Source organism: Phocoena sinus, chromosome 9 (genome assembly GCF_008692025.1).
Source record: "Phocoena sinus isolate mPhoSin1 chromosome 9, mPhoSin1.pri, whole genome shotgun sequence".
NCBI classification, from domain to species: domain Eukaryota; kingdom Metazoa; phylum Chordata; class Mammalia; order Artiodactyla; family Phocoenidae; genus Phocoena; species Phocoena sinus.
In genome coordinates this window covers 77,333,386-77,348,583 of record NC_045771.1, presented here as the reverse complement: position 1 = coordinate 77,348,583, position 15,198 = coordinate 77,333,386, and the positions used below count along the sequence as shown (strand labels likewise).

General features: G+C 40.0%; 1 protein-coding gene across 1 annotated transcript in view; it reads right to left on the bottom strand.

The window, feature by feature from the left end:
* Positions 1-15,198, bottom strand: part of KIAA1324L (KIAA1324 like) — a 188,768-nt gene that overhangs the window by 39,580 nt on the left and 133,990 nt on the right. The window contains exons 9-12 of the mRNA XM_032644023.1: positions 9,759-9,939; positions 7,964-8,092; positions 2,458-2,548; positions 1,746-1,848 (exon numbers count right to left, since the gene is read on the bottom strand). Coding sequence (XP_032499914.1) covers positions 1,746-1,848; positions 2,458-2,548; positions 7,964-8,092; positions 9,759-9,939 — 504 coding nt within the window. The remainder of the gene's footprint in view (positions 1-1,745; positions 1,849-2,457; positions 2,549-7,963; positions 8,093-9,758; positions 9,940-15,198) is intronic.

Here is a 15,198-nt window from a genome sequence, read left to right as displayed (position 1 = left end):
AGGTGAGGTTTGAGCTGCCCTCGAAGTATGAACGGGAGTTCGCCAGACAAAGCAGCAAAATGAAGGAAGTCATTCTAGTTTAGAGTGTGCCAAGGCATGAGAAGTGAAAAAGTACAGAGTGTCCCACTAACAAATTCAGGGTGTCTAAAGAGGGGCGAGTAGTAACAGCAGTTTGGTAACAGAGGCTGAGCAAAGAGTACAAAAGCCATACAGATGCCATGCTAAGGAATTTTAAGTGTATTCATAGGCTATCGGTTCTCAAACTTTACTGCACTTCAGAACCAACCTCAAGGCTTGCTAAAATACAGAATGCTGGGCCCTATCACCAGAGTGTCTCATTAAGACTAGGAAGGGGGTGCTTCCCTGATGGCGCAGTGGTTGAGAGTCCGCCTGCCGATGCAGGGGACACGGGTTCGTGCCCTGGTCCGGGAAGATCCCACATGCCGCGGAGCGGCTGGGCCCGTGAGCCATAGCTGCTGAGCCTGTGAGTCTGGAGCCTGTGCTCCTCAAGAGGAGAGGCCACAGCACTGAGAGGCCCGCGTACCGCAAAAAAAAAAAAAAAAAGAAAAAAAGACTAGGAAGGGGTTCAGAAATGTGCATTTCTAACAAGTTCCCAGATGATGCTGGTCCAGGAACCACATTTTGAGAACCGCTGCCACAGGCAATAAAAAGCCACTAAGGGTGAGGGGGTAGATTTGTTGTGGCTGCCTCTACTATTGTTTTTATGTTTATAAAGGTAAGTTTGACAACAGCATTTATGAGAGGGTGGGGATGAGAGGAATAGATAGAGACTATTGCTGAGAGATAATGGGAGTCTGAATTGTCAGTAATGGCACTCAGTATGAAGAGGAACTAATACACTGAAGAAATAAGGAGGGAGAGCTAAGAGAACTGAAGACTTCTCGGTTATTTGTGGTGTCATAGATAGACGTGTTGAAGATTCTTCATCTTCTTTGACTACCACAAAGTCCTTTTTTTTTCAGAACGAAATAGTCTGCCTTCATTTAAGCTATTAGTAATCATGAACAAATATTTAAATCTCCATATATCTTGTATATCATGGAGGACACTGTTAATGGACTGTTAACTAGCTACTAAAGGATTGTTGGAAAAAAGCAAAAACAACTCGTGTCTATGAAGTCACTACTTAATTATAACATTAAAGTCTTAGCCAACAACCTTCTAATACCTCCCTGGGGTCTTAAGTAAATTTTGTGTTACCACTTTTTCTCAAGCTATTAGTTGAGATTTATAGGACATCTAGGAAAAAATGGGCAAAATTATGACATGTACATAGCAAAATCCTTTGTCTACATTTATTTACCTAACAAGGAAGGGTGTTATTTTTCCCAAAGCTCTCCACCTCCACTGTTTTGTGCCCTCACTTATTAATACATGCTTTTCCCTCCTGATGGTTTGAATTGCTGAATGGTTCCTAGGGGAGAATTTTCACTGCTGCTGGCATATTTTTTTGAAGGACTTTCCCATGGGATTAATATTTTCTGGCTTCTGTCTGTCACCCAGGCCCCATCACTCAGTTCTCTCCACAAGGAATGAACACTTCCTTTGTGGACTTCACCACACAATGCTTAATGAGTTCCTCAGATATCTTTTTAATGTTTTTGGAAGACCCTAAAAATGGGAAGAAAAATGGGATTCTTATCGCAATTTGTACAAATAGGGTCACACTTCAAGGAGAACGCTAAGCGTAGAAATCCACCTCTGAGAGCCCCTCTTCCACTTACCACCATGAAGTACAGAATACAGTCGGCTGAACAGAGGGTCTCAAACACAAAGGTTATTCTTCCCAGTTCAGAGCCCATGGCTCCCGTCATCGATGTCGGTGGTCTATTTAACAGATTAAAATTGCGATATTTACAGCATGTTCTGAATACAACCTAGAAAAAGTTACATGACTTTTTTCATTAAGCTGAAAGCCACACTCTCCTCTCCTCTCCGGGCAGTCTACTGCTGCACGGAGTCTACACAACCATGGGAATATGCTCAGATCTCCTGGTGTAAATGCTGCCACCCAGCCTACAGCGAGAAAAAGACTCCTGCTGGGCAATTCAACATGGGGGGCTAAAAGGATTAAACAATCTGTAACATACTACTTTACAGACAGAACTTCGAGAAAAGCAAATAAATAAACCAAGAGATTCTCCTGCAAATGACTTAGACTAAGATCTCTGAATTAAGCATCCAACAGTCACAGTTTTTGTAATATTTGGATAGAGTATTTTTAAAAACTTTGGCTTCATCTAACTAATATACAATTAACAGTTATAGTTTCTATAGATATTCTTAAATATAATACATTATCCTACACAGCTTGCTATTTGCTACGTACATCACAATATTAATATATTTTATAAAGGCAGCCCTACTTCATCTATTTCTGTAGGGAAACAGGCATGAGGATTCCTACAGAAGGGAATCAGAATTGGTTTTCCTTACTTAAATCCTGGGATATGCAAGTTTAAGATCAGGTAATCATTATCGGAACCGCCAGCCCCACTCTGGATATGATCTCCAGCCACCTCCCAACCTAGAAATGATAAAGGTTATCTTTGTCAGTAAAAATTCCAGTAATGATTTCCAACAATCTTTTTATATAAGGCCACAAAAAAAAGAATTCCCAGTTTTAGACTGCAGGTGCAAACGGCATGCAGAGGTAGACTCCTAGAAACCGATAAAAACGTTGCATATGATTCTTCAGGAAGAATCAAGTAATGCATACTTTTGCATCAAAGGTATTTAATGGTCAAATTAACAACAGTTTTCTCAATGAGGCATGATTTTTTTTTTAACTAGAACAGACGGTCTTTATCCATTTCGATATACGAAGATGAAAACATCCTAGTCTTCAGGTAACCAACGGGAAATAGAAACTTCAAATTACTCGATGAAGATGCGGGGTCTGGAGTTATTTCTTAGAGTTTGTTGTATTGTTGTTCCCTAATTTAACCCCTGTTCTGCATTCACTCACTTATTCACTCACTGAACTGGCTTTTACTGAATGCCACGAACCATGACCTACTTTAGGGACAGAAAGACAAGACTGGGTCCACCCTCACTATGGAATCAGTAGACTATGAGAGACATAGCTAACAACTGTTAATAGTGTGAGGTAATAGAGATGCACATGAAAGGTGACGTGAGGTCTGTCTTCTGCAGAGAAACCATCAGCGTGCCACGGGCTGAAATGGCCACCATGAAATGAGGAAAGGAGACGCAGCCCTCACACACCATCAAGCAAGGTTATTAACTAATGGCAATGCTTAACATGGACACTTGTACCTCCAAAAGAAAATGTCAACTTCTGCTACTTGAACAGGCATAAGAGAGAAACTGGGAGAGATTAATATCAGTGCTGTACTGGTGATGTGGCAATTTTCGAAATGTTATCAGCAGTTCACAGAAAGGTGATATGTGAAATATACATAAATCAAGCTAGTTCGAATAATGGTTATGTACGAAGCTACCTGAGTAAGAGAGAAATGCCAATTGTTTTGCTGTCTCAAGGTTCATGTGGTTGAAAAGAGAGATAAGCAGCTATCACTTCCTAATGCTAAGAGTAGAACAGCCACAAAACAGTCTGACCCAGTGGGACACCAGGCCCTTGACTGCAGTGTAAGTAATGTGAGAGGCAGTTAAGCGTAGAGACTGAAAACTTGTGATGGGGGTCACAGGGAAAGGGATATTCCCACGTGGAGGAATCCTACACCAAGAAAGGGGGGATTTACGAAGGTTTCTCTAAGATCATTTCCTAGTGTTCAGCTGGCATGCGGGGCAATGGAATAGCAGAGAAGGCCAAAGAAAAGAAAGGAGTAACACGGATGATAAGCATGGAGGTTTGCAGGGGACCAACAACCTTGCAAGAGGAAACAAATATTTCTCATGTTTGAACATTGCCTGTTGCCGCAGGTTTTACTGTATCCCCTCCCAAGAAACATATACTGACGTTCTAATCCCCTGTACACATGAATGGACCGTATTTGGAAACAGTCTTGGCAGATATAATCAAGTTAAGATGAGGTCCTTAGGGTGTGCCTTAGTATGACTGGTGTCCTTACGAGAAGAGAGAGATTTAGACACAGACACACAGGAAGAGCACCGTGTAAAGACACAGAGACACAAGGAAAAGATGCTCACGTGAAGACAGAGGCAGAGACGGGCTATGCTGCCACAGGCCACAGAGTGCCTGGAGCTACTAGAAGTTAGGAGACGCAAGGAAGCGTCTTCCTACAGATGCTCTTCTTCGGAAGGAACACAACCCTGCCCATACCTGCTTTTCAAATTTCTAGTCTCTGGAAAGTGAGAGGGTAAATTTCTGTCGTTTTAAACCCCCCAGTTTGTGATACATTGTTGCAGCACCTTTGTCTTTTGCTTTATCCCTCAGAATGAATCCCACATTCTCCATGTTTCTATACACAATTTCTATTTTTTTTTTATAAATTTATTTATTTTTGGCTGCGATGGATCTTCGTTGCTGCGCACAGGCTTTTCTCTAGTTGCAGCAAACGGGGGCTACTCTTCATTACAGTACGTGGGCTTCTCATTGCGGTGGCTTCTCTTGTTGTGGAGCACAGGCTCTAGGCGCATGGGCTTCAGTAGTTGTGACACGTGGGCTCAGTAGTTGTGGCTCACAGGGCCTAGTGCGCGGGCTCAGTAGTTGTGGCGCACGGGCTTAGTCGCTCCGTGGCATGTGGGATCTTCCCGGACCAGGGCCCGAACCTGTGTCCCCTGCATTGGCAGGCGGATTCTTAGCCACTGTGCCACCAGGGAAGCCCCACAATTTCTATTTTAAGATTTATTTTTGTTTTAGAAATCATATTTATATTTATCATAAAATTTTGAAAGCTACAGAAAAATTTGAAGATGAAAACTAAAATTATTTATAAACTCATCACTCAGAAAAAACTACTGTTAACATTCTGAGGTGTTTCTTTTCACTATCTTTTTGATGCATACATGTTTTTACATAACGGAGATCTTATTGTTGATAACATTTTGTTTCATAGTTTTATGAATTAACATTATTGCATAAGCATTTTTATGTATAAAGTCTTCACCAACATGCTAAATAACTGAATTAATAGTTTATCATGTAGACAGATGTAATTAATTCCCATAATTTACTAAATCACTCATACTACAGGACTTACCTCCTATTGACCATACATTCAATGTAACCATTTGGACTGTTTTATCTTTTAGTGAGCAGAAGTGACACTATAATGAAGATATTTTGGGTAAAGCTTTTCTGTATTTTTCTAGAAAAGAATCCCAGTAAAAGAACTACTGGGTCAAATAAATATATTTTTAAACAAATATTTTGTGCTGTTATCCTGATTTTGAAAGCAATGTGTATACATGAGGAATATTTATTAAATAGAGTAAACTAAATGAAAAAAATGAAGTAATTCAGACTTCTCAGAAACCTCCCACTCCCAAGTGATAGACTGAACATTTCAGTGTGTTTCTTTTCTCTCTTTTTCTAGTGCATAATTTTCTTAAAAATATACTTTAGGTTTTATTTATAATTTACTGTATTTTAGCATTATCTTCTCACTTTTCTAATAATCATTATATCAAAAATACTTCCCCATTAAAAATCCTTTCTATATCTAGTGTTAAAGAGTTAACAATATGTTGTATGGTTATATCATCGTTTTATTTAATCATACCCCATTGTTGAAAACTTTGTTTTCTCATATTTTTGACTCTCATAAATAACACTAAAATTAACATATCTGTGCATAATTTCTTTCTTTACACCACATTGTTTCCTTGGTATAAATTCCCAGAAGTGGAATTATTGAGTTGGAGAATGGGACCATTCAAAATGCTTGAAACACTGCCAAATTGTTTTCCATCTGCTGTCATTTTTAATGATTACATAACATTTCATCCAATTAGTATAGCATAACTTTTGTAAACATTATCATATTGCTGGAATTTAGATTATTTCCATTTTTGGTATTATAGGTAATGCTCAATGAAAGCTTCATGAATAAACACTAATTTGTTTACAACTCTGAATTCCTCTTGGGCAAAATTCCAGTGCATGAAGATGTACTTCTACATACCTGTTCCACAAGTGTGGTAAATTCAGATTGACAAGACAAAAGAACCTCAAAGTACTGCAAGTCACACAGTCAAGTTGGTCAAAGCACATCCACTTTAACTCCATGATGGAGTGACGACTTCATGAGACAGGCTGCCCTGGGCCTCTCGCTTTGACCCCCATTATTTTGAGCACTGCTTTTCCCAAGGTTGGTTACTGTACTACCAGTCACAAAAATATACATCACATTTTACCTCTGTATTTTTCACATTACTGTCTGTTCTTTCAATATCACATACTAAATACATATTGCAGAGATGTATACTTTTTAAATTAATAATTGAACATTTCTGAAAATCAGAAAAAATTTAAATGACAGCCTCTAGTGAATGAGTGAGCGAGTGGCTAAAGCAAATACTGTCATGAGAGTTAGACCAAGAGTAACTTCTTTAAGAGACTAAATAAAAGCTTCAGATAATCTTCACTAATGAGTGAATACACACACATGCACGCACACACACAAATGTATCAATGCTTTCAATACATTCCCATTCTTATTTTTCCTATGTCTTAAACTTCCTCAACTTAGAGTTCAACCAAAGGATCTTTTTGGAACATAAACCCTTAGAGTCGGGTCATTACTGCCGTGTTATTTTTTTCTTCTCCCTTAGGATAAATTCCCAGAAGCAGTATTATTAGTTGATAAAGAGTACTACTGCATAATGTTCATTATGTATAAAGGCTTTTTTTCACGCATCTGTTTAACCAAAATTATTCAAGGACCTACGATTTGTCAACCTGAGTACTCATGTGTACATCTCACTTCCTACATCCCAAGCCTGTTTATTTCAGATAGGTGCTGATTTAAAACAGATGTGATTAGAAAGCTTTTTTTTTTTTACAGTGACCTAAAATACAGTATTGAGAAAAAGTGAACTGATAAAAAAAAATGCCAATGAGCTTATAAAAGTAAAGGGCACATTTTACTGTAAAACCCTAGTATCTATAACACCTATTTCTAGTGTCAAGTTTAAAAACACATACATAGGGCTTCCCTGGTGTCGCAGTGGTTGAGAGTCGGCCTGCCGATGCAGGGGACACGGGTTCATGCCCCGGTCCGGGAAGATCCCACATGCCGCGGAGCGACTGGGCCTGTGAGCCATGGCCGCTAAGCCTGCGCGTCCGGAGCCTGTGCTCCGCAACGGGAGAGGTCACAGCAGTGAGAGGCCCGCGTACCGCAAAGAAAAAAAACAAAAAAAAAAACAAAAAAAACCCCACATACATAGATATTGTCATTCATTTGACCAACAAATATTGCAGAGTAACTAAGTGGTAGGCTCACCATGCACTTAAAATATAAGAACAAATAAAATCCAGCAACCGTCCTATAGAACTCTGCCACATTTCCAAGTTTTCAGTAAGTGAGGTTCATATACATTTGTAAACACGATCACAGACTTCATAGGCCAGGGGAGTTAGAGATGATGTAACCCCTCCTCATGGCTCAGTGCTGAGCCATAAAACCAATCTAGGCAGAAATGCTTTCATACGGTGTTATATATACACTATGACTCTTCCAAGTGGCGAACAACACAAATTTCATTGCCTCCCTTGGTGATCTATTCTGGTATTTATAACAATCATAAATGGTGATCTGCAACATCTACTTCAAAACTGACTCCAAAAAAATGCAAAGTAGTTTATATTCTTAGAGGGCAGTCATGTGGCTATGACACCATATTTACTATTTTTATGTGAGGTCTGGGAAGACAGGCAAGTAGCCAAATGCTAAGATTGAAGTTCCTCATAGCCATATTTAGTGTGTTTTTACACAGGTTGATTCCAAGAGTCTCTACCACCAAAATACACTGAGAAGGCTGATTCTGAACTTACCATTCATTCCGTCACACTTTGAATTCCCAACATTGAAGCAGGAGGTTTTCATGTTGCCAGGAAGGACATTCCACCATTTATATTCAAACCCAAGGGCAGGCTCTGTTCCTGCTGGACATGGTCTACATTCTACAGGAGACAAATGGGGCAGAGAATTACAATTAAATCACATCCGGATAACTTCCTCTTCCTCTGTTCCAAGCACTACTAAACTTTAACTAGCAGAGAGGCAAGTGGAAAGGAGAGATAGTAAACCACCAATTCCCTTAAGAATTAACAACTTTTTCAAGAGCAGTCTAGAAAGAAAAATAATTCTGGATAGAGTATGCACATATATACTTGATTAACATGAAAAAGGAAAAGAACACAAAATCTTTTAAGATAATTTTTCCTTGCATTTCTGGGAATAACTGCTCATACAGAAATTACCTTCCATAAGAAGGGTGATTCTGAAATAAGTTCACTTACATGTGATCTTAGAATCAGTTTCCTCTACATCATAAATAAGGAAATATTCCACCCTTCCTACTAGTTACTAAACTTAACTGACTATTACACCATTTAATTATGGACTGGTTACTTGAAATTCAAAATATTGGCTCTACTTAAAAGTGATGATGGGAGCTGAGGGGGTGTGGAAAGAGTTAGATTTATAAATAAACCTAATTTAAATTAACATCTATGACACTAAATAAAAGGGTCTCTTACAATCATTTTTTTATTTAGTCAAGACACTTGGCATTATCACAACAGTAAAAGAAGGGGAGAGAGAGAAAATGTTCATTGAGCAAGCATTTCCTGGTACCAAAGTACTGGAGGAGACATGTTTATATAACCTGCTCAGTGATGACGAGCTAGATATTATTGTCTGCAATTTTACAAATGAGAAAATTGAATTCAAATTAGTGGCTAAATCACACTATTGGTAGCCTGCAGCAAGTGGATTTGAACCCAAGTCAATTCAACTCTCGAGTCCCTTTTATGCTCTCAGAGGCTCTGGACATTAACTATACAGCACAGCTATATTCAAGTAAGATACCGGCCACAAAAATGCACTGTAGTCTTTATCGAGTAAAACTAAAACAAATTCCGTAACCACTTTATTATTCTTTGGTAAGTACTAAATTCTTCCCAAACGTACACTTTGAAACAATCTACTTAGGAACTATTTTAATTGCTATCTAATCAAAATAATCAATTTTTGCTATTATTATAGCACAAAATGTGTTTATTCCAGTTGAAATAAAAGTATTTTATGCTTGTATCAATATATGTGCGCACACACACTGGAAAAGGAGCGCTTATCCATAATCACTTAAACTGGTGGAATTTTCTTATAAATATCCAAAGCATCAACCCATTAAGAGGTTGTGTGTTACACAAAATGCCATTAAAAACTATCCTTATGCTATGTTGAATAAGCTACTGCAGTCTCACAATTCCCTTATATTTCTTAACTCTTCTTCAGTCTGTGAGATAAGAAAATTATGTGTTTTAAAAATTTTCCGGGGCTTCCCTGGTGGCGCAATGGTTGAGAGTCCGCCTGCCGATGCAGGGGACACGGGTTCGTGCTCCGGTCCGGGAAGATCCCACATGCCACGGAGCGGCTGGGCCCGTGAGCCATGGCCGCTGAGCCTGTGCTCCGCAACTGGAGAGGCCACAGCAGTGAGAGGCCCGCGTACCGCAAAAAAAAAAAAAAAAAATTTCCATAAAAACAATTCAGGACAATGTCAATGTGGTCCAACAAGTTTATTTCACTCAAGGTCCAACTCTTGAACCAGCTGATATCACGTACCCTTTGTTCCATCCGAAAACGTTCCAGGAGGACAGGGATGGCAAGAAGAAGATCCATTGTTATAAAATCCAGGGTTGCAAGGTGGACAATCCTTCTTCTCTCCAGAAGGGGGCAACCTAATAGCATCTGTGAGATCCTCCCGGCAGATTTTGGGCTCTATCCACTTGTACATTATCTGTGTCTAGAGAGAGAGGAAAAAAAAAAAAACCATAGGCTTGCAAGTCATATAACATGCTTTATTTGCTTTAAACTTCCAATAACAAACATGTTAAATTGACATGGTAAAGATTAGGTAAAGTCCAAACAGTGATAGAATAGAAGGGCCAAGCTGAAGAGAATCTAAAACTTTAGTAACAAAATGAGACAAAAAGAAAAAAACACTTCGGTGGGGAAATGACCATTACCTCCAAATGTTTTTACACTAAGCTGCAGGAGGCCTTACGTCATACACAGCACGGCCTCATCATGAAATTCCTCTCTAAAATACACAGAACATGCTTGCAGCCCTCACTCTTCGAGCCACTGTTCACTTTATTCCCTAACTGCCCTCAGTTTCTATGCAGACTCCCTTTCTCACGCTGAGACCCCCACTACTCTCTTCCTTTCCCCTGTCTACAACACACACCATGATGCTTTGCACACAGTGATCACCAAACAAAACGGTTATTTTTTTAAAAGAATATCTCTAGCTTCACATTGCAATCCCGTTATTTCATAAACACTGGTAGATGCTCTCGGAGTCTTTTCCAGTAACCTGATGTTGGACTACAAGAGCTGTAGCTAAAATATTTCCTCCTGAGGCTTCTGGGCCCTGTCACCTGTGCTCCAAACCACAGGATTAAGATCACATCTACCTTCATGGAGGGTAGTCTTTTCAACTTTTCCTCTCTCTCACACATGCACACCCCGCAAAACAAAACAAGATACAACTAAGTAGCTACAACTCAGCCAAACCCAGAAAACTGTTATAAAATCATTGTCTTTTGGAACCAGAAACATTAAGTGGGTTAGCCACTTCAAAACAAAATTTATATGCACGGTGAAAAACATAAAAGGTATTCTAAGTGCAAAGAGAAAAATCAACTCTTTCATAACTTAATATCGTTTTTAAAAAGAGACTAAGAGTTCCCTCGTTAGACATACGCTCGGCTGAAAGTACTGCTTCTCCTTTACAACAGCTTCTGCAATGATAAGTCTAATGTTGAAGCAGGAGACCCCAAATTAAAGGCAATTCTCTATAGTTATTTAGTTAATAAGAAGTCATCTATAGTGAGCCCTTACGGCCACTCGATTTCACTCTCAAATATTCCCTTATGGAAGAATAGGTTACCTTATCTAATGAAGGGTGCTTAAGAACATGGTTTAAAAAGTAGAAGTCTCAACGGAAGTAGAAACATTTTTTTTCTTTTTACAACTCTCTCTCTCTCTGCATTTATGGCCTACATCATGATACAGCTTAACCAGCCACTTCCCCCATCTGCCTCGCTCACCATCTGCCAAATGACGGCTATTCCTGCTGGAGTTTCCTAAACAGCTGAACAAAGTAAACAGATCCTGTATCCAACAGGGGCTCTCAATTCCTCTGAGAAAGGCAATGTAAAACTCAGAGAACGTAAGCAAATGAAACCTCATTACATTTGGGGGATTGTCGTTTTTAAGTTCTGGCTTAAGCAGCACAGAAAACAAATTTCCAAGGCTAGGCAATTCACAGATTTGCTGATTTATCTCGACGTTAATTAAAATCGCAATGAATTACGTGTGAGCTACTGCCTTGTTGGGAAAAGCTGGCTCCCACGTGGGAGTGGGTGTGGTCCTGAGGCTGAGCATCAACGGCTCACCCCGGGGGCACCACGCAACCTTCCCCAGCACTTCAGGAGCTCGATTATATTACGCACGAGTTTATAAATGAGGAAACTTCGGATAAGACCTCTTATACCTGCCCAGAAGTCAAACGCAGCTAGCAATTGTAAAGAAGCGCTAGCCAGGGAGAGGAAAAATACTCTCAGTGAGGGTAAAAATAATAAAGTATGCAAGTACATTTTTGACAGATTGGCTAACCACACGATTTTCAATCCAAGCACAGTGCATGTTTAAAAATTAGGAAATATGCACCACCTTTAAACATTTAAACGTTGAAAAGTCAAGTGTCAAATGCTCTACAGTGAAAGCTTTCTTTGCAGAGCCCTTGCTTCACATGGCAGATTGATTCTGTGCCTCTCTTTCTAACGGGGCAGATGCTTTCAAGTCTGGCTGACTGGGGAAAGATAACAATTAATATTAATGATCTTTAGCACCAGATGGCTCACCGTGCAGGTGAAAAACCAACAATCAAGTCATTCTTTGGCAAGCTGCGATAAAATTATGAAATGCTTTATGAAACCAAAACCCTAATAGAGCAAAACTGAGCAGACTGCCATTAAGATTACAGAAGAGCTACAGCCTCCAGGTATATTTAAAATATATAAGCATGAGTAAAATATGTTTTAAAGAAATGCATTGGGGGTATCGATTGGAAGCTGGTTTTCACTTAAAAATAAAATTCAAAACTGGGAAGACTGAAGTTTAGACAAGTTTTGAGACTGGGTTTGTCCACGGTTGCCAGCTTCCTTCCTTCGAAAGTCGTTGCACAAACGCACTAAGGCTTTGTAGACTGGCTGAGCTCATCTAAATTACAGGTTGTTTCGAAGGGTTTACTGATTGTCACTCCGACCTAACAGCCCTGTGCAGCATGACGTTCTAACTCAGATACCCCCGGTCAGGCAGGCTATCACTTGTCTCTCTGCCTCTCCCAGACCTCAATCCTCTCCAGCTGCAAATCACCGGGCACTCATCATTTGTCTCTCTTGTTATTACCATCCCATTCTGCCGAGTTGTGTCTGACTCCTCCTTCAAAGCCAGGCTCAGCATCACATCTGGGCTAAGCACGGCCTCAGCCCACCCTTCTACGTAGCGGCATTCACTTGGATTCCTTTTCTATGAAGCCTCTGCTGCTTTCTGTTTTCCCTTTTCTAAATGCTTAAAAGTCTGGGTCGTCTTCTTCCTTTATGTGGAAGACACCATGGGGATTTAACATTGTACTGGGAAAAAAAAAAAACAAAAACACAATGCACCGGAGGTTCTATCTGGGGCTTTAGGCAACAAAACTGTTCTAAAATTAAATATAATAAAAAAACACTAAACTGACACTGTGAGTGGATGAGTTGTATGGTATGAGAATTACAACTCAATAAACCTTTCTTTTAAGAAAAGCTTTTAAAGAAGACTGTCATGAAATTTTTATTTTAAATTCAGAAATCCCGGGGCTTCCTTGGTGGCACAGTGGTTAAGAATCCACCTGCCAATGCGGGGGGACACGGGTTCGAGCCCTGATCCTGGAAGATCCCACATGCTGTGGAGCAACTAAGCCCGTGCGCCACAACTACTGAGGCTGCGTTCTAGAGCCCATGCTCCGCAACAAGAGAAGCCACCACAATGAGAGGCCCGCACACCGCAACAAAGAGTAGCCCCCACTCGCTGCAACTAGAGAAAGCCCGCGCGTAGCAATGAAGAAGCAACACAGCCAAAAATAAACAAATAAATACAATTATAAAATAAAATAAATTCAGAAATCCCTAGTCACTGAGAAATGCCATGTTGCTTCCTATCATCCTAATTAAGAAACACAGGCTCCAAGTACACTCCACTTGCTTAAATCATATAGGAAGAAAGGCTGATCTAAAAGCCATACCCCTTTATACCCTATTTTTTTAATGTCCCCTCCATCTTACTTCTGCTTTATAACTCAGAAGGACTGTGTTACAGACATTGAGCACTTGAAATAATTTGTAATACTGAAGTTAATTAAAGGGCAAAGAAAGTACTCCTCATCAAGCCTCAGCTTCCTTGTTTGCAAACTGGGTATTCTAATGTCTAATTACATAGCTGTTGAAGAAAAGAACTGGCGGCAATGTATGAATACACACACACACACACACAGAAAGAGCAAGCATGCAGATAAATATGTAAAGGACAGCTGCTTCTGCTATTAATACTATCACTACTATTACTATTATTGTCGTCATCATCATTTCCAAGAGAAACATGAAATTCATGGTTATTCAAAGGAAAGAGATCAGATCTCTTTGGGACAACTAGGAAACACCAGCAAGGTGATCGTGATTCCTCCATCCGACGGTGTCTTTCTTCCAAGCGGAAAAAACATTCCCAGAAACTTCAACCATACTTCATATGAAATAGTTTAATATCCTGGCCTCTTTTCTCTAGTTTCTTCCCATTTTGTGAAAACTTCCCCAAGCCTCTACCAAGGACAGAACACAACGCTCTAAACGTGTTAATCATACATTCACTCCCCAGTTCTCTCATTCACTAATTTATTCAAAAGATGTTTCACTACCTTCGGCATTCCAGGCACTCTGCTAGGCCTAGAGATTGTTTTTAACGATTAAGAACATGTTTCTGTCTACAGGAAGCAGAGACTCCAGTGAAGGGAACAGTCATCTTTACAAGGATCTGCAGTAAAGTGATCTCATACCAAAACACTAGCGAACTATGATCACCACGTAAGTATCAAGAGAGGTGTGTACAAAATTATGTGGGAATTCCCAGTATTTCAAGACAATCTTGCCAGAGCTACCTTATTCAACAGTGGATGTGTTCTATGAACATGTACAGGATCACTCTCGTTTTACTGTGGTAACAGACACCATCTCTCTCTCTGTAGGAATTGACTTGTGTGATGCTGAAAGGAACTGGGATATGGTCTGGCCTCCCCAGCCACAGGGATTAGAAGGTGAACTGAGCTGCCCAACCAGAGTAGCTCACGGTACTGGACAGAATGGCTGGTCTGAGATGGGCTCGTGATTCAAGCAGGGCCAGAGTCTTTTCGGAAACTTCGGTCACCCCTCCTATAAAATGCTGTGACGGTGACAGTGGTTTGGGTAGAGATGTCAGGGGGTATCTGGCGCCAGAGCAAAGAACCTACCTGAGAAGGAAATCAAACTGAGCTCAGAATATCAGCGAGAAGAGCAACAGAAAGTCTTGATAAAACTTTTTGCTCTGCAATGATTTCCCAGTCACATGAGTCAAGAGACTCCTGCCCTGCCTTCCCCCACTCCAATTCTGAAAAGAATTTTTTAGATTCATTAAATTTTCTAATCATCTCCAAGTACAGAAGCAAAAGTGACACCTTGCTTTGCCACCATTAAAAGGAAACGTGTATCACATCCAAGGGTGGTAAGGGTAGGAGGGACCACTTTTTACCCTGAAATAAAACAGACCAAAAAAAGTTACTCTGTCTAGTTTTGGTACCCAAGATAAATAAAACCTTAAGCTTTTCTGTAAGTTGCTGACTCCTTTACAAAACTACCTTAACCCCCTGACTTTTACAGGCAGATATGAGACAACCTCTGTTGATATGATGAACAAGAGAACTGTCAGGAGT